Source organism: Podarcis melisellensis (assembly GCF_964234715.1).
Source record: "Podarcis melisellensis genome assembly, chromosome: 7".
Classification (NCBI taxonomy): Eukaryota; Metazoa; Chordata; class Lepidosauria; order Squamata; family Lacertidae; genus Podarcis; species Podarcis melisellensis.
In genome coordinates, this window is record NC_138539.1 from 15,715,936 (window position 1) to 15,736,442 (window position 20,507).

Genomic DNA, 20,507 nt, shown 5'->3' on the forward strand with positions numbered 1-20,507 from the left:
TACAGTGGTACCTCTGGTTATGTACTTAATTCGTTCTGGAGGTCCGTTCTTAACCTGAAACTGTTCTTAACCTGAAGCACCACTTTAGCTAATGGTGCCTCCCACTGCTGCTGCCACGCAATTTCTGTTCTCATCCTGAGGCAAAGTTCTTAACCCGAGGTAGTATTTCTGGGTTAGCGGAGTCTGTAACCTGAAGTGTATGTAACCTGAAGCATATGTAACCTGAGGTACCACTGTATTGCGTGGACAGGCGGAGTCCCCAGATCCCGAGCGGTCCCCCCCGTCATGTGGAATAACGACTCAAGACAACGTGCTATGGGATTAAATTGGCCACAACTTTATTAAATTTCAAATGTGGGTAGACCTTGGCTCAGGCATTGGGCGTTCTCCCTCCCCAGTCCCCAGCCGGGGACCTAGGGAGCTTCAGGGTTATCCAGTGTGGGGGGGGGATGGGCTGGCTCTGGAGAACATATGTTCAAGCAGAGATAGCCGCCCCTGTTACGCCGCCGCCGCAGGGGAGAGCAATGACGACCTTTCGGCGTACGGTCAAAGCCTCCCTTCAGAAACCCCTTTAACGGGGAACCCTGGTATCACCGCCACAAAGAGGAAGATGGACTAAAGGATTCCGCCCAAGGCCTGAAACCAGTGGCATAGCGAGTAATTTGACCCCCTAACCCGTGGATTTGCGCCCCCTAACCCTAACCCCAGATGCTGCGCCCAGTGCGGCCGGCCCCCCCCGCACCCCCCCACGCTACGCCACTGCCTGATACTGCCAAAGTTGTGACGTTTTTGCTACGGGAAAGGCGAAACCTGCCAATGCAGGGAAATTCCTTTCCGGCCCTTTAACAGCGACCTTAACGTAGCAGCGCCCGCATACCTGTGAAGAAAAGTTAACCAGCAAAATATGACATTAACTGAGGGTGGGTAGGGTGAGAGAAGCTCTGGAGCCAAGTGAGGAATCCCAGGTAATCCCTCCCCTACCTGGCCTGGTCTCCTTGGCAACGCTTCCCCCAGGTGGGGTTGGACAACTGACTGAGGTAGGGGGAGACCTCCAGGTATCCCACCTGAGGGAAGGCAAAGCCAAGCCTATGCTGATGGGGCCGTTCTAGATTTAGGGCTGCACGCGTCCACGCAAAGGGCGCCCCCCGTTTTAAGCGGGGAGCGGTCATTGTGATTAGTATTATGACTGACGTTATTGCAAACCACTTTGATCATGCTTTTTTGGGAGGAATAGTGGGATAAAAAATGTTTAAGTGGGATGTTGCAATGCTTTGCTTTGCACTTGTATTTACTGAACACATAAACATATTAAGGTGGGGAAGAGAAAGGGTTATTGTCCAAAATTTCTCAGAAACTGCAATGGTCCTCAGATCTAACTGCTTAAATAAGATGTTTGTCGTCACTTGAATGCCTGACTAGTCAATTGTTTTGGCTGCTCCCATGGTGGAAAATGTAGCCATACTGCGATTGTATACAAAAAAGCGGCCCTCGGTTAAATTTCTTGTGCTGGGATTTGGTATGTGTGTACATATGTGTGTTATATAACCCAACAAATTGCTGGATAACTGGAATCATTGGAAGTAGAAATATACTTAAGACTATTAACAGCACAATCCTATATAATCTCCTCAATGTGCTTTAGCCCCATATACTGTTTTTACTCGAATCTAATGCTCACTTTTTTTGGCCAAATTATGTTCCGAAAATTGAGGTGCGCATTAGATTCAATGGCACATTTACATTCGCCAGCAAATACTTTTTTAGCTTCAAGGTTCTGAAAATTGAGGTGCACATTAGATTCGATGTCACATTAGACCCAAGTAAATATGGTATTTATTTGGTCATTTAAAAAACAAACAAACCCTGCCTTGCCATATTTCCCAAAGAAACTCAAGGCAGATGGCAATAACGCTACAATATAAAACAAATAACATTCCAAACCCAATAACACAAATTGAAGTTCCTGGGAGTAAGCCCCTTTGAAATCAATAGGGCTAAAACTGCACTGTAGTGGCCAGTATTTCTGAAAATACGTGAATTAAAATGTCCTGTTCACAAGCTTTTTGTATAAAAACATTACCAGTGGCTTCTTCTTTTTTCATTTTGCACCATCTAGTGGCAGCACAAAGGAAAACATTAGTGAAAGCAGCCGTTAACTGTAAATTGTTAACACTATACAGTACAGTGTAGTATTTATAAAGTTCCCTGTATTCGCCCTCTTGGGACCAGCGATCCAGTTCAGGGTAAGGATGCTACCAAATTTCCTTGCTTCTCTGGGCAATTCTTGATTTGGTTGAAAACCTTTTAGACCAGGCATAGGCAAACTTGGTCCTCCAGATGTTTTGGAACTAAAACTCCCATCATCCCTAGCTAACAGGACCAGTGGTCAGGGATGATAGGAGTTGTAGTCCCAAAACATCTGGAGGGTTGAGGTTCGGGATGCCTGTTTTAGACCAGTCACCAGACTTTAAATAAATCACCATTGCATCACCAGAAAAGGGAACACAGATTTCCATCAAGTTTTCTTAACGTATATATAGCTGCAAATTTAGAAATGAGCGATGTCTAGTGATTTGCAAATGGAAGAAAGTTTGTGCCAAGAATTGTTTCCCCTCCTCCTCACCTGTGCAGGCCAAAGTTACCCCCCTAAAAGCCTCTCTTGAGGGTTGGGCGGACTCTTGTGGCATGAGTTGTACATTGCTGCAAGGGAAGACTAAGAACTGCTCTCAGTTAAGCAGAACCACCATGTTTCAGCAGAGTGCATGAGCTGTGTTTTGCATCAGGTTTTTCAAAGCCAGCTTCACTCAATGACTCAAAAACAGCTTGCATTTTGAGTATCCAGGATGCATACCCCACAACGGTCCCAAATAAATCGGGACATCTTGTTTTTTGAGTTCTGCGGCCCCAAAAAACATTCAGGGTACAATCTTTCACGGGTCACATGACTCATGCAGGAGTGCATCCCAGAAGATGTGTGTCCTGGTTTTCCACTGTGACTTGTTGGAGGGTATGAGTGTAAAGGTAAAGGAGCCCTGGACAGTTAAGGCCAGTCAAAGGCGACTATGGAATTGCAGCACTCATCTCGTTTTCAGGCCAAGGCAGCCAGCGTTTGCCCACAGACAGCTTTCTGGGTCATGCAGCCAGCATGGCTAAACCACTTCTTGCACAACAGAACACCGTGACAGAAACCAGAGCGCATGGAAACGCCGTTTACCTTCCTGCTGCAGTGGTACCTATTTATCTACTCACACTGGTGTGCTTTCAAACTGCTAGGTTGGCAGGAGCTGGGACAGAGCAACAGGAGATCATCCTGTTGTGCAGATTCGAACCACTGACCTTCTGATCAGCAAGCCCAAGAGGCTCAGTGGTTTAGACCACAGTGCCACCCGCATATAATTGAAACACACACCAGGGATGGTCCTAAATCTGACATCATCAGTGTATGTGTGTAATCCCACTTCCTACTTTTAATTTGGGAACCTCGTGCAGCCTCTGTTTCACAGACTTGCAAATAAACAAAATACAGCACTCTTTGGCAGCTAGTTTTTTGGGGAAAGTTGGCCCAGGAGAGGAGAAAGGCATGGGGGGTGGGTAGAATCAAACGTTAAGGTGATTTGGTATCCTTTTATTCAATTTGTTAATATAAGTGACTCAACTGGTGTGAGGTTCTACCATCCCCTGACATCCCAGCCACAATGGAGGCCCCCCTTTTTCTTTCCTTTCTTCCGCTGTTGTAAAGAATGACACTGTCGCTGTAAATTTATTGTTCTATTTATTGAAAATGACATTAATATATATATTTAAAAACACACTCCTCCTAATCTCGTTGCAAAACAGCTCACCAGCGACTTCAGTTCCATCAGCTGTGTTAAAACATCCCCCCCTTTAAAAATTTGCCCCTCCTCACTTGAGCCCAAGCAAGTAATGGGGTCTGTGATGGTTTAGCAGGGAGCGCCAAGCCAGCCCAGCTTCTGCACCCCGATATAAAAGACTGCACTTCAACCACTGAGCATCTTTCCAGCTGAATAACAGCAGGCAGACTTATGGATGCTTCACAGCACTCTCCTATTCATAAGTTTATAGCTTCAGTATTGTTTGAACATTTACAGAAGACTTAGATCCTATGGCGTACACTTCTGTTTGCATTGCTGTTTCTATAAAACGTGGAACTACCTTTTTTATGAAAGGTGGACCAGGAGATTTATAAGGTTTGCTTTCTCACCTAGCAAGTCCACATCCTTCAGAGCAGGATGCAAACAGTCCAGTCTAAACTTAAAGTGGAGAACTGTACAAAAATGGGGCATTTGCCACCCAGAGGCCCATTGAAATATTCTGTACTGGGGCTCCACAATGTATGTGCTTCATAAGTAGAGCAACCTTTGAATGCTTCATGTGAATTAGCTCCTAACATCACCTTTACCTCCACACAAGTCGATTTCAGCAAGCTAACAAGCTCAGCACACATTTCAGTTACAACTTCTGTCCTGTTGCAAGTTACTTTTTAAGTATTAGAAGCTTTTTCTTTTGTCAGGACACTCTGAAACCCCCGCAGGAACCAGTTCATATGCCGAGGCCAACAGAAGAAAGAAAAAGAGACACTAATCTTCCTTTGAATACAAGTACCCAGTGCTAGCCTAACCGTGAAGTGGCATAACAGCAGTCAGGGCCTGCCTATGACATTTTGGCACTGGAGGCAACCCCCCCCCCCAAATGGCACCCTGCTCTTCACTAGGGGAGAAGGGGTGAGTGAAGATCTACATCAGGAATGAGGGGAGGGGGCAGAGACTGCCATTGGGATTTCCTCTGTGAACCCTGCTGCCTGAAGCAGTCGCCTCACCTGACCTCATGTGTGGGCCGGCCCTGACATCCATGGTACAGAATCTCCCACTACTGACTCCCACTCCTGGCCATATTACCAGCTGCTTCAGGGCAGGGGTGCCCCCTTGGCAACGTCATACACCAGCAGAAAAAGGTGAGGTTTTAGCAGACTGGGAGGCAGGGACGTACAAAGTGGGGGGCGGAGGGGGCGGGCCACCCTGGTGCCACTCAGGGGGTGACAAGATGGCCCCTGCCTCCCCCCAGCTGTAGAGCGGCCGATGGCACATGCAGTCCATGTTACGAAAAAGGAGCAATGCAGCGAGCTGCAGCTGCAGGTGGCTGGAAAGCCAAACAGGATGTTGATGTTTGTGGCTGTACCGTGGGAAAAGGGGGCAGTCCATTCACTGTAATGAGCACTGGATGTTAGCTCAGTGTGTCATCTGACCTGTACTGGAAGTACATGGGTGGAGTATTTCTCTCTGCTGTTGGTGTTAAGAGAGTGCAGACATGTTTCTCTGTACTGCTGCAAAAGACAGAAATAAAGGCATGTAAATACATTTCTGTCTGTCTCTTTCCCCTCCCTGGGGATGGCAGGGAGGAGAGGGGAGGAGTGGTGTGTTCTTCTCACGTTTGAGGAGGATCGCCGATAGAGACCTCGCCTGTTTCCTGCCGGGAGTCGCAGACGGGGAGGTCAACAAGGAAAGCAGCCGGGTGCCTGGAGAGTGGCACATTCCTCTGACAAGGCTTGATTTCAACAGTCCATATAGGCGCTGCTCGCTCACTGTCCATACAGGCTGCTGCGCATGCGTACTCCATACGAGCTGCCGCACATGTGCAGTCCGTACGGGATGCCACTTGTGCGACAGCCTGTACAGATGCCATGCAAGAGGCAGCCTGTACGGAGTGCACATGTGCGGCATCCCGTACAATTGCCGCACATGCACAGTACGTATGGGATGCCACACATGCACAGTACGTATGGGCTGCTGCACATGCACACTCCGTACGGTGGCCATGCAAGCACCACCCCGTATAGACACTGTGCAAGCGACAGCCCATACGGCCGCTGCGCATGCGCACTCTGTACAGGATACCGCACATGCGCACGTGGGCTGCCTCACCCCGGGTGCCGAAGACGGTTCCTCCGCCACTGCTGGGAAGAGGGAGAGAGAAAATTTGTGTGTGCATCGGCTACAGCTGGAGCAGAAAATGGATGAGCTGCTTCAAGGGACAAGTGCTTTGCAAGGAAGAGGAAATAATAATGGGGAATCATGTTTTTGCCTGCTGCAACTGTGATTGGCAAAAAAAAATACGTTCCTCCTTAAAAACTGGCTGCCGAAGGACTCAAGTGCCCAACTTGTGTTTTGTATCAGCATTAAGAACCTTGGCCCATCACTCTGCAAGAAACACGCTGTGCTCAACTCCTGGCTGCAGATACCGGGGCGACAATAAGGCCAGTGCTCATCCAAGCATCTTGGCCCATGAATTTTGCAAACAGTTTGTTCAGCAAGAAGAACGTGGAAACATGACCACAGGCAAGCAAATACATGAAGCTGAGGAACAAGACGTTTTAGTGCTTGCAGAGCTTCTAAGAAACCCTTATACTAATAAAAGAAACCCATGTTGAGCTGTTACATTTCTCCCCCCGGGACTAATATTACAACGGGGTGGCAAGGCTTGAAGAAAGATTTCAAGGAACTCCACAGGAACTGAAGTGGGTCATTTACAGAACCAGATGGAAATCACATTGCATCTTTAAAGTACTTTTTCTTTCCCAAAAAGTAAAAAGAGACACCCAGCAGGGTAATATTGTTCGCTGCCGATTTCCACGCTTCGCTTTTAAGGGACTTTTTACATATTAAATATTCACCCCCTTTTGGAAATAGTCATAAGAGTGTTTTGTGTTTTCAATCAGCCAGCTCGGCGGAGCTTTCTATAGAAAGTGTTGTTATCCTGAGGACAGTTGCCGTGGCAAACACAGTTCGTGACGGACATCACAGGGTGCCTGATGATGTTGCCTTCAGGGCAGCGGAAATCCACGTGGATGGTCTTCGTGGCACGGGGGGTGCAACAGCGTCCGTCACTACAGATGCCACAATAACGGGGTTTATACAGGTGGGTGCTGGTGCAGTTGTCGTACTTCAAGTGGACAGGTGTCGGAGACTTCTTGGTGCGGACGCACCTCTTCCCCTTCTAATAGGGAAAAGAAGACATGACACAACAGACATGCAAAAGTTAATAGTGACCTAGCACCGCCATGTCTGAAAGAAGCTTTGAGGGAGTGAAACAGCGTCTCCACCTTCATCGTTCACTCCGGACACTGAGGTCCACCTCCGAGGGCTTTCTGGCGGTTCCCTCACTGCAAGGTTACAGGGAACCAGGCAGAGGGCCTTCTTGGTAGTGGCACCCACCCTGTGGAACGCCCTCCCATCAGATGTCAAGGAAATAAACAACTACAGTGGTACCTCAGGTTAAGTACTTAATTTGTTCCGGAGGTCCATACTTAACCTGAAACTGTTCTTAACCTGAAGCACCACTTTAGCTAATGGGGCCTCCTGCTGCTGCCGTGCCGCCGGAGCACAATTTCTGTTCTCATCCTGAAGCAAAGTTCTTAACCTGAAGCAATATTTCTGGGTTAGCAGTGTCTGTAACCTGAAGCGTATGTAACCCGAGGTACCACTGTATCTGACTTTTAGAAGACATCTGAAGGCAGTCCTGTTTAGGGAAGTTTTTAATGTTTGATGTTTTATTGTGTTTTAAGTATTGTGTTGGGAGCCGCCCAGAGTGGCTAGGGAAATCCAGCCAGATGGGCAGGGTCTAAATAATAAATTTATTATTATTATTATTATTATTATTATTATTATTATTATTATTATTACTATTGCTCTAGGCATGCAATGAGCATTAGAAGCAAAAAATAAATAAAATGCACTTATTTCACTAAATGCCCCTGCTTGGTTGGCTGTGAGGGGAGAAGAGGCAAGGAAAATCGATTTTGAACAGATCTGCCACTAGCAACACCTTGGCATCAGATGGGAGTGTTGTGCTCCTGCTTTCTAGACTGAAATTAGTAAGAATACAACGGTGCAGCTTGAAGCAGAAATGAAGCTTGAATCTCGGGCGGCATATAAATTTAATAAATAAATAAAACAACAACAACAACAACAACAACAACAACATCACTAAGGGTGTTCAAGAAAGCATGTCCACCTTTCTCCCTTCCAAAGCCAGTGTTTTACTGTGCTTGGCTTCTGGGAGAAGTAGCTTGTGCAAAAGGACCATGCAGAGGGCTGGCTGTACACAGCGAGAGTCTGATCCATACCTTATCTGGCAGGCGAGCACTTTCGCAAGGCCGCACCTCACAGAGCCTGGTCTGTTTCACCATCTCGCACGCTGCGTTCTTGTTGGTGACCCGAGTGGAGAAGCCCATCCCGCAGCTCGTGGAGCACGCACTCCACTCTGTCGTCTGCTCAATGCAGTTGGAACTTGAATCGGATGCGTCGATCCCAAGGGTGGCTTCTTGTCTGTACGCTAAAGGGCAGGTGGTGGTTAAAAAAACAAACAAACCTGGGTTACTGTCAGGCTTCAGGGAATTGGCTTCCTCCTCCTTGGTGAAGGGCAGGAAATAAATTGAACATTATTAATTATTTACATTAATAGTGGTGAAATATACTCAGAGTCGAGTGTGGATTTCATGCTCTTTATTCAGCTCATAGTAGTGAGGAATGGAATTTTCCCCGAAATGTCTGCTTTATATACATTATTTACACAATGGGCCCCACGTGATTTACTATGAAACTAATGAAGTTTATGCTTCAAGGCTCCTAATCTGGAGGGGCCCGAGATGCAACTCTGGTCCATGTTGCTTTTTTTTAAAAAAAATGGGTCTAGTAGACCCAATTTGAGTCACGTGACTTAAACTGATTAACTTCTTGTGTGTATTTCAACAATCCCGGAGTTTGAGTCAGTAGCACAGATTGTGCAAAGTGTTGCAGTAGGTTGACGAATGTCATTCCCCTGCCTTTTAAACAGAGATCAAGAAGAATAAGAAGGAGTTTAGGGAAGTACTTGTGTGGACACCAAAAACGTAAACTACCGGAAAAATTGTGGCAGACGATCTGTCGTGAAACAACCTCATTGAAGGTGATAACAGTGGTTAACCCAGATCATTGCTGGTTGTGAAGGTGGACCCCATAACAGCTCAGGTTTCAAGGCTCCCCAAATGTAGGTCTACCATGGAGGAGTGGAGGTACACCTCTCAGCTTAACCCGCATCACAAGCACAGCTGTCAACGTTTCCCTTTTTTAAAGGGAAATTCCCTTATACCGAATAGGATTCCTTGCGAGAAAAGGGAAAAGTTGACAGCTATGGGTTGGTGAAAGGGGAGAGTGTGCGTCGGAGGTGGGGAAAAAAGGCCCATGCATTTCAGCTTTTTGGAGGAAAAGGTAGGGATAAAATAAACAGTTATCTCCGCCTTCTGCATCTGTTTTTGTCAGGGCAACTACGCATGATGCTCACCTTTCAGCTTAGCCAGCCATATCTGCTGTGTAAACTTCCATCATGGGATTTCAGCTATGCTTGTTTATGGTTTGTCCAAACGTAATAGAACTTGATTTCTTTATGTCTAGGGCCATAAAGTAATTCCACTAAATAAAATTATTACTTGCCAATTTTTAAAACCCACGCACACTTATATAGGCAAACTCTTGCCCAATGATGAGAAAGGACTTCCAGAGGGTTTATTACACTGTCCCTCTGACATCATGGCATGCTCTTTAAGCTGTAAAAAATGTAAACATTACTAAGGTTTTATGGGCAGGAGAATCAAGAGATAGGAAACCAACTGGATGTGACAACCGTGAGAAGTGACCTTGAGAAGGCTATGATGCCATAAGGCTTTTAAAAAGACACATTTGGACTTATGGCCTCCTTAAGGAGTCTGAGAAAGTTTTGTGTAAAGCTTTGTTGCTCCTCTGAAACCAATATAAAAGTATGTTTCCTCATTCTCCTGTACGTAGCGTGGTGTCCAAAAACACCATAGCCTCCCAGACCGACTTCTGAAAGCACAGGAGGATGTTTACTAAGTTATAAGGTACCTTACTCCATGGGGCAAGAGAACAGAGCCTGTTATCTGCATAAGCAGCACAGTGAAGTGGTAGAATCGACAGTGCCACTTCAAATTACAGATGGGGAAAACCAAATGCTCACCTAAATTGACTCCTCCATGTAACACCATATAACACCAGTCCTAAAGGATCTTCACTGGCTCCCAGTGCATTTCTGAGCACAATTCAAAGTGTTGGTGCTGACCTTGAAAGCCCTAAACGGCCGTGGCCCTGTATGCCTGAAGGAGCATCTCCACCCCCATTGTTCAGCCTGGACACTGAGGTCCTCCTCTGAGGATATTCTGCTAGTTCCCTCACTGCAAGAAGCGAAGTTACAGGGAACCAGGCAGAGGGCCTTCTTGGTAGTGGCGCCTGCCCTGTGGAACGTCCTCCTATCAGATGTCAAGGAAATAAACAACTGTCTGACTTTTAGAAGACATCTGAAGGCAGCCCTGTATCGGGAAGCTTTTAATGTCTGATGCTTTATTATTTTATATATATATATTCTGCAAGCCACCCAGAGTAGCTGGGGAAACCCAGGCAGCTGGGCGGGGTATAAATAATAAAATTATTATTATAAAATTATTATTAAGCATAACACCAGGAGGGGATAAGGCTGGAATTTCTCCCAGGTGGGGAGCACTGTAATAGCAAGCATAAGAGTGGCCCAATTGATGTGGGATGCCTTGCCAGGCCCCAGGCCCCAACAATGGACTGTTTTAGGCAGATGGTAAAGATGCAGCTGTTTCAAAACTTCCTCCAACAGATTATTTTTCTGGTTTGTTCTGATACCCTTTCTCCCAATGCTGGCTGGAACAACCCAGTCAGATGGGCAGGATACAAGAAATTTATTATTACCATTATCATTGTTATTGCGGTATTGTGGTTTTCATCTTTTAATTGGTTTTCTACTTCACGGGTGGGTTTGGAATGTGGGGTTAGTATATTTAAGATTGATGTGACATCCTGGTTCATCAGTTGCCCTTTGAGTTGATTTTGGGAAACTAGGAAATAAACATTTCAAAGACAACATCTTCTGTTAAGTTAAAAAGGTAAAGGATTCCTGATGGTAAAATCCAGTCACAGATGACTCTGGGGTTGCAGCGCTCATCTCATTTTACAGGCTGAGGGAGACGGCGTTTGTCTGCAGGTTTTCCTGGTCATGTGGACAGCATGATTAAGTTGCTTCTGGTGCAACGGAACACCGAAACCAGAGGAGCACACGCCGTTTACCTTCCCTCCAGAGTGGTACCTATTTATCTACTTGCACTTTTGGGCGTGCTTTCAAACTACTAGGTTGGCAGGAGCTGGGACAGAGCAATGGGAGCTCACCCCGTCATGGGGATTCGAACCACCGACCTTCTGATTGGCAAGCCCAAGAGCCTCAGTGGTTTAGACCACAGCACCACCCACATCCCTTCTGCTAAGTTAGGCCATTGCAAAAGAACCCAGAAGAACTGGCTTTTGAACTCCCAGATGGCTTACCTGCCATTGCAAATCCTCCGACGTCCACATCTGCTTTGGGGTCGCATGACCACTGCTCACAGCACTCCTTGGGGACCTCGATTTTCCTTGGGAAGGGGCAGTCGGGCCCAGGAAGCAGCAAGTCGAGGCTGCAGAGGGGTATGCAGCCGATCTGCCCATCTTGGCAAGTACAGTGGTATTTGCAGCTCGGCTGGAACGTCTCGCCACTCCGGTAAATAATCCCATCGAACACGCAGTTGTCTCCTTCAAGGTCTGAAGCAAAGAAGGGAAACATTTGAGTTGTGAAGACCTAGCACAGACACCAGAGCATTTTAAGCTCCTGTTTCTGCCCTATTGTCATGAAGACAACATGCATATAGCTATGCAAGGAAACCCTGTGACACAGAGAGTCAGAAAAGTGTTTGTTTGGAAGGCTTGCAGGTCAACTATGGCAGACCTAGGTCTTCTCCAGCGATGGGTGCACTGTGGTGTTGTGGTTAGAATTCCGGACTAAGACCTGAGAGACCAGGGTTCAAATCCCCACTCAGATGTGAAGCAGTTTGGGTGACCTTGGGCAAGTTGCTGTCTTATTTTTACAGCAAACCTATAAGGCAGGGTTAGTCTAAAATGGAGACTAGGAAAACCATGTATGCCACCTTGAGTTCCTTGGAAGAAAGGTGGGATATAGCTCAAATGAATAAATCCTTATTTGCATTCTTGAGAGTTTCAAAGCATTTTCATACAGGACACTTAAAGTTTGCTCTTTGAGATCTTAATAGGGGCTGCAGTGTATATTTTTTATTTTAAAGATTTATACGCCACTTTTTATCTTCAGAGTCTCCCAAATGGGGTCTCCAGCTGTTTTTGGACTACAATTCCCATCATCCCTGACCAATGGTCCTGCTACCTAGGGATGATGGGATTGTAGTCCAAAAACAGCTGGAGACCCAAGTTTGGGAAACCCCGCAAGCAGCACAGAATAGAATAAACTCGGGGTTCCCCAAATTGTGGTCCATGAAGCTTCATTTACGTACTTTGTGGCTGAAGACGGGAGATGGTGCGTGCATCTGTTGTATTAAATATTCATATTGATTTTAATTTTCATTTTCATTATGGTAATGCAAGAAAATATAGCACATAATAAAAAAGCAATTAAAATGAGATTAAAAAATAATATCACATCTAACACTGAGCACTGCAATTGTTACAACAGGCAGAAAAATCATAAAGTGGTCTGCCAAGACCTCCAGCAATTTTCTAGAGGTATGAGAGAGAGAAAAGTCGAAGGACCCCTAGAATTTGATTCAAAACCTCTCTCAGATGGGGTGGGGGCAGCAAAGGGATTCTGAAACAAGTGTGGTGTCGAAGCTACTCTCTGGAGCTCCAGCTGCCAGGCTTATAGGTACTATTTATTTACATATAAAATATTTCCACCCCTCTTTTTAGCTACAAGGGCCTGCAGATGATTTTTATTTTATTTTTTTTAAAAAGCAGCCCCTGCCCTCAGGGACTTGCGATCAAAAGGAAAAGCAAATGAGGAGGGAGAAGGAAAAAAAGCAAACTCAGACACCCAACCTTAAAATTAGAAAAATATTCTCATGACAAAGTTGGAAACTGTTCAGGGAAAGAAGACGAAGAGTTTGGATTTGATATCCCGCTTTATCACTACCCGAAGGAGTCTCAAAGCAGCTAACATTCTCCTTTCCCTTCCTCCCCCACAACAAACACTCAGAGAGACTTCAGAGAAGTGTGACTGGCCCAAGGTCACCCAGCAGCTGCATGTGGAGGAGCGGGGAATCGAACCCAGTTCACCAGATTGCGAGTCCACCGCTCTTAACCCCTACACCACACTGGCTCTCCAGTAGTGGCCCTGCTTCCTTTCTGTTCCACTTCCGAATCCCAACGAAATGGCTACTGCGAGGCAATCACTGAACAAAATCTCTAAAGACGTCTGCTCCCCCAGCAGAGCTGATGGAATAGCATTCTTCCCTTCTCTCCTCTGTGCAACCTTAGGGCAAATATTCCTATCCAGGAAGTCTTCTGCCAGGCAGTACCTGTTGCCTCAGGGTGGGGCAACGCATGCAAGCTGGAAGGAATGCAATTCCCTTCTCATGTTTAGATAGCAAGACAGCTAAGAGATTGACTTCTTTTCTAAATTCTGCATCATCTCTTGCAAACATGAAAACATGAGAGCAAACCATCGCCTATAAGCATGTTCTCTGTCTTTGGTAACAAACACAACCAAAGTGTTCCCAAAATTAGGCTGGTCATGTAACCAAATGGTTCCAGAGATGGTTTCAAGCCAGGTCGTTTTCTTATATTGTTCCTTCCATTAAATGTCCTGCACTAAGTAGTATGTAGGGACGCGGGTGGCGCTGTGGATTAAACCATAGAGCCTAGGACTTGCCGATCAGAAGGTCGGCGGTTCGAATCCCTGCGACAGGTTGAGCTCCCGTTGCTCAGTCCCTGATCCTGCCAACCTAGCAGTTCGAAAGCACGTCAAAGTGCAAGTAGATAAATAGGTACCGCTCCAGCGGGAAGGTAAACGGCGTTTCCATGCACTGCTCTGGTTCGCCAGAAGCGGCTTAGTCATGCTGGCCACATGACCCGGAAGCTGTACGCTGGCTCCCTCAGCCAATAAAGGGAGATGAGCGCCGCAACCCCAGAGTCGGCCACGACTGGACCTAATGGTCAGGGGTCCCTTTACCTTTACTAAGTAGTATAACACTTTCTTTACCAAAGCATTTGAGATAAGAAAACCAATCCAACTCAGAAGCAGCTCTGCAAAATCAAGAAATCTGCATTTCCCTCCTAATTTGAGTTCAGTACAGATTTTAAGTATGCAATCAGCTTTTTTAAAAAAAAATGAAATAAAATCCCTAAAATATGGCCCGGTTCACACCTCTAAAACAGGGTTCATTATATTATGAGTTAGCATTATTTGTGAACGTTTGTCAGGATATGGCTTGCTTACTGCAAGTAAACCATGTCCTGAAGCCATGGTTTGTTATTATTGACTTAGAAACCTTGGTTTGTTTGGCCTCCCCATTCCAGATGCTCATCAAGCTACAAATGCATGAACACTTGGAAAGCAAGCCCAACTTTTTTGGGGGGGGGGATCCATGTCTGATCATCTGTGGGACAACTCATGGTTTACTTGTGGTTTGTTAAACAAGCCAGAGTTTAGTGTTATCTGTGAACCAGGCCAATGCCTTCAAATATCTGTATTATTTCATCTGTGGTTATGCAGAATACTCTCCCCACTGCTCCTTTTTATTCCTTTCAGTTTCTTGTTTTTCCCAGGATCTCCTTATCCTTTACACCCTCTGTTGTGACATTGCTTCTGCTTCCATCCCCAGTGAATGTCAAGCTTTGTACAATTTGTCTTCCTTTCCAACCAGCATGAAGTTAAGGCTGCTAACTAGACTCACATGTTTGTAAAGTTCCAGTTGCAGACTGAAGCGTTTTTGCATGAAATTCTTCATCTCCAGATTGGAAACTGGGTCAACATTCCTCAAAACATGCAGCAAATACATGTTACAAACACAAGATACATTCCAGAGTTGTGAAGTCATGAAGTATTTGGAGCTGGGAAGGAATCTAGATTATGCACTGGGATGTCCACATCTGACTAGATCCTGCTCAGTTAAGACATATCATACAAAGCTCAGCTGTGGACGCTTTGAAACCCATCAAGCCATCCCTGTGTGGCAGAATGGGGAAAGGAAGCCTTAGCAGGAAGTTGTTCTACTTTAAGAAGAAGAAAGATATAGGTTCTTGCACCAGCTTTACAAACCACGCTCAGCTCCAGTCCCCTATCTGACCATAAGGACGGCTGCTGCATGGATAGATAGATAGATAGATGATAGATGATAGATAGATAGATATAGATAGATAGATGATAGATAGATAGATAGATAGATAGATAGATAGATAGATAGATAGATAGGTGATAGATAGATTACACGTATGCTACAGCTCCTCCAAGCAGCTCAGAGTGGCACCAATGACCACACCAGTGCCCATTATGACTGGTAGGGTGGCAGGTAAGGAGGCCTTCAGTAGGTGGTGCCAGAGCAGATGACAGACAGAACCAGCTGATTCTACTTTTGTCCCCAGCTGCCTCCTCTTTGCTGAGATCTACAAGGGCAACACTGAGATTAAAGAGGAAGTGGACAGCCAGGTTGTTGGTAGGGAGACAGGAAAGTGGGGGTTGCCTGAGGTTGGTGGGGCAGAGTCCCACCCCACTTTCAGACCAGCCTCCGCTGCTCCCCATCCAATCCATCCTCCTGAGTACTTTAGAAGGCAGGTGAGGCCAAGAGAAGGCAGCAATCAGCCCAAGTTCACCAGGTGAACTTCTAAAGGAGGTGAAGGATTTGAACCTGGGTCTCCCTAACCCAACCAAGGCACTCTGCAAATGCCAAGTGTTGCTGTTAACGTTGCAAATTGTCCACCGCTAAAAGCCTGTCTCCTTTTGCTCCTGGTCACACCATTCATTACACAAATACACTTTCCCTCATTACTGAGAGGAGATATGAGATCCATCCATCTTCAAAGATCTCAAGGGCTGTCACATGGAAGATGGAGCAAGCTTCTTTTCTCCTGCTCTGGAGGGTAGGATTTGAATTGAGGGCTTCAACTTACAAGAAAGGAGATTCCAACTAAACATCAGGAAGAACTTTCTGAAGGTAAGATATATTAGACAGGGCAACAGTCTCCCACGGGAAGTTGTGGACTCTCTTTCCTTGGAGAATCCTCTGGAAAAACAATCTCTCAAAGGACCTGTTGATGGCATTTTACCATTGTACTGTTGAGAGTGTATTAACTTATGGTCTGTGTGTGTGGTTTGGGAGCTGCACGGTCAGGGAGAAAACAATGCTGTCCATGGTTGTAATGATTGCAAAGAGAATAATTGGGTGCACTCTTCCCACCTTGGATCAAATCTATGCTTCCAGGTGCCATAAGAAAGCTGCAGAGATAGTGCAGGATAGTGCGCACCCAGAAATGATCTCTTTCAGCTTCTGCCTTCTGGAAGAAGGTACAGGGTTATAAAGACTAGGACTAGCCAACTGAGAAACAGTTTCTATCCAAATGCAATTTTGGTTTTAAACGCAGTGTAAGGTAGTATATTGTATTTAATTATGGGGTTTCAGAGTTTTTAGGAGGTTAACCAGGCTGGGATAGCTGGCTTGTTGGTTTTTGAATGTCTATTGTAGATTTTTTTTCCAATTTCGTTGTTATGTATGGGACAATGACAATAAAGATTATTGTATCATAAAAGCAGATGTTGGATGACCATCTGCCATGGATGCTTTAGCTGAGATTCCTTAATTGCAGGGGGTTGGACTAGATGACCCTCGGGGTCCCTTCCAATTCGACGAGTCTATGATCTTCTACCATCAGAGGAAGGCAGAAAGCCCAGGTTTCATTCCCTCGTATCTCCAGGCAGGATCTGGGAGAGAGCCCTGCCTGAGAGCCACTGCCAGTCAGGGAAGACCATACAGCACCAATGGTCCTAGAATCAGAACTGTAGAGCTGGAAGCGAACCCCATGGTCATCTAGTCCAATCCCAGTTTTAGAAATTAAATAGTGATGTATGGAAGTGAGAGCTGGACCATAAAGAAGGCTGGTCTCCGAAGAATTGATGCTTTTGAATTATGGTGCTGGAGGAGACTCTTGAGAGTCCCATGGATTGCAAGAAGATCAAACCTCTCCATTCTGAAGGAAATCAGCCCTGAGTGCTCACTGGAAGGACAGAACCTGAAGCTGAGGCTCCAATACTTTGGCCACCTCCAGAGAAGAGAAGACTTCCTGGAAAAGACCCTGATGTTGGGAAAGATGGAGGGCAGAAGGAGAAGGGGACGACAGAGGACGAGATGGTTGGACAGTGTTCTCGAAGCTACCAGCATGAGTTTGACCAAACTGCGGGAGGCAGTGGAAGACAGGAGTGCCTGGCCTGCTCTGGTCCATGGGGTCACGAAGAGTTGGACACGACTAAACGACAACAACAGTGGGGGAAGAACAGAGAGAGATCGAGGGCGGGAGGAGGACATGTCCCCCACCCCAAAAACTTGCCACTTACCCACGCAGACCCCCAAGCCAGCCTCGCTCCCTGCGTCGCGGTGACAGTGGAGGGCGCTGCTCTCATCGCAGGGCATCAGCCGCGAGCAGGTCTCCCCGCGCTGCCGAGCGCACGTCGGGCAACAAGCGCAGCCGTCCAGCACCGTCGGCACGCCGGGCGCGCAAGCGGGCGGCTCGGCGGGGCAATCGCACGGCAGCCGGCACTCGGGCTCCTCGTGGCCGCGCACCTGGAAGGGAGGGGCGGGGAAGGAGAGAGAGACAAGCACCGTCAGCAAAGGCCCTTCGTGGTCCCGCGGGTCGCACGTCGAGCGAGCGGCGGGACTGCGCCGCTGCTGCGCGCAAGCAAGCAAGCCGCATTCACCTTGCACAGGAGGAGGAGGAGGAAGAGGAAGGGGAGGAAGGCGTGGCGCAGGGCGATCCTGACTCCCCGCGACGGCGCCGCGCACTCCGGCTCCGCGCTGCGCTCCGCATCCCCCATCGCGATGGATGCGCATCGCCACACGCGCGCATCCGTCGGGGCAGGTTATATACAGCGCCTCGGCGCTCCTCGCCCTGCCATTGGACAGTGCCGGGGCGACTTGGGTCCAATCCCATTCCTTGGTGTCAAGTTCGGGGGAGGGGGGAGGGGCGGGAGGTGATCGGTAAATGATCAGCAGAGATTCTGCTCTCCCGTGTAACGGTGGAAACGCGCGTGGTACCTGGGATCAGGGAATCGACGCTTCTAATTTTCCAAAGGGGAGCTCGTCCTTTCTTAGGGGAGGGGAGGCGGGGGAGTAGTTCCTGAGAACTAAAGTGAAAGTACACTGTGGCTAAGACGTTGGGTTTGAAGACCTGGGAAACCCAGAGGATGGAAGATGTTCTTGCTCGGTGAATGAAATGGCCAAGCTGCTCTACACTGTGTCAGCCCAAGAGGGGAAAGGAAAAACACACAATAATTTATTATTAATACCCTGCCCATCTGGCTGGGCTCCCCCAGCAGAATATTAAAACACAATAAAGCACCAAACATTAAAAACTTCCCTAAACAGAGCTAGCTTCAGATGTCTTCTAAAAGTCAGATAGTTGTTTATTTCCTTGACATCTGATGGGAGGGCATTCTACAGGCCGGGTGCCACTACCGAGAAGGCCCTTTGCCTGGTTCCCTGTCACCTCACTTCTCGCAGTGAGGGAACTGCCAGAAGACCCTTGGAGCTGGACCTCAGTGTCCGGGCAGAATGATGGGGGTGGAGACGCTCCTTCAGGTATACAGGGTTGAGGCTGTTTAGGGCTTTAAAGTTCCGCACCAACACTTTGAATTGTGCTCAGAAAAGTATTGGGAGCCAATGTAGGTCTTTCAGGACTGGTGTTATGTGGTCTTGGCGGCCACTCCAGAAAGCCCTCAAACGGCCCCGAAATGGCAGTCCTTGCAAACTCCATCGCTGCCAACCCATCAGCAATCAAGCCCATGATGCAATTCACAAGGGTGCCAAGGAACTTAGGATGGCAGGAGATTCTCCCAACAAGGGATGGGTAAATCTGTCAAGTTGAAGGCTTCTCTTGCTTTCTCATTTTTTTCCAACCTAAATTTCAGTTCTCCATAATTCCACATCAGTTTGGTGATTTTCTCCGTTCAAAGGTCCTCATGAAAACCCTTCAGCATTTTCCCAAGACTTTCTCCCCAAATACATAACTTTGTATGCAGTTTTGCCTAACGAACATGGGGTTTTTTTGCAAAGCAATCTCCCCTAATATAATGCATGTTTGTGTCTTATTTCCATGGCCTCATCATCACCCCGCACAAAACAAAGAGCAGATCTTTCGCAGTCTGTGACTGTATTGGAACTGTTTTTTAGATTTTTGTTGTTTTGTTGTTTTATAACTTGGTTGTTTGCTGCCCTGAGATCCTTTGGGGGGAAGAGTAGGATAGAAAACGAATAAATAAATGTTAACATGCAAAATGATGCCCCAATCCACCAGCCCCAGGACACAGCTAGCAATGACCAAATTCCTCTATGCTCCTCATCCTCCTAGATATATATCATATTTAATGCACCATGCAATTTCCCCCAGGCTTTGAAGTTGCATTTTAAATCCTGCTGGCTGTTTTGTGTGGGGGCGTTTTTTCATAGCTTATTTGGTTTCATGCTTTTGCTTTGTAATTGTTTAAGCCTTTTGGTAAACCACTCCGGCTGAAAGGAAGCATAAAAGTCTTCTAACAAATGAAACACTTGTTCAATATTGAGCTTAAGTGGATTCACATGTAATTATTAAGAAGAAAAAGTTTGTGGACAGTACGACTGAACTAGAATTATCCATTCATTTCACACACACACACACCCCTTCTTTCCTACAATAGTCCAAGATATCTTGTGGGCTTTCATAATGGTTCCGAAACCATAAAACAAAACAGTAGGTCTCCCTGAAATTTCTCAGAACATGATTTTCTGTCCTCTCTCTCTCTCTCTCTCTCTCTTGAAAATCTCCTTTCTGGGAGATGCTGTTGAAGTGCTGGAGACTTCTAGCCTTTCCCTGGAGAATATTTGATGAATGTTGTTGTTTAGTCATGTCCGCCTCTTTGTGACCCCATGGACCAGAGCACGCCAGGCACTTCTGTCTTCCACTGCCTCCCGCAGTTTGGTGCTGGTAGCTTCGCGAACACTGTCCAACCATCTAGCTCTCTGTCGTCCCCTTCTCCTTGTGCCCTCCATCTTTCCCAACATCAGGGTCTTTTCCAGGGAGTCTTCTCTTCTCATGAGGTGGCCAAAATATTGGAGCCTCAGCTTCAGGATCTGTCCTTCCAGTGAGCACTCAGGGCTGATTTCCTTCAGAATGGATAAGTTTGATCTTCGATGAATAGGTTTACCTAATTTCACCCTCCATGAATTTTGGGTCCTGTTTTAATCTTGTTTCAGATTATTTTAATATTGTCTTTGGAAGCAATGGGGGTGGCCCTTAATCCTTCCTGTTCTCCCCTTTAACACAAGCCTTCCTTCATCTACCAGTAGGAATTAAAAATGGAGTTTCGTTCAGCGTTACGTGAGCCAAGATTTCAAAGAGAAT

General features: G+C 46.6%; 1 protein-coding gene across 1 annotated transcript; it reads right to left on the bottom strand.

Moving 5' to 3' along the window:
- Positions 1 to 6,366: 6,366 nt before the first annotated feature.
- CCN3 (cellular communication network factor 3) lies at positions 6,367 to 17,967 on the bottom strand. Its single transcript, XM_081918937.1, has 5 exons — positions 17,830 to 17,967; positions 17,470 to 17,695; positions 11,409 to 11,660; positions 8,141 to 8,349; positions 6,367 to 7,011 (listed from the first exon to the last, which is right to left on the bottom strand). The coding sequence occupies exons 1-5, from the start codon at positions 17,944 to 17,946 to the stop codon at positions 6,730 to 6,732; spliced, it is 1,086 nt and encodes a 361-aa protein (XP_081775063.1). The 5' UTR covers positions 17,947 to 17,967; the 3' UTR covers positions 6,367 to 6,729.
- Positions 17,968 to 20,507: the final 2,540 nt, after the last annotated feature.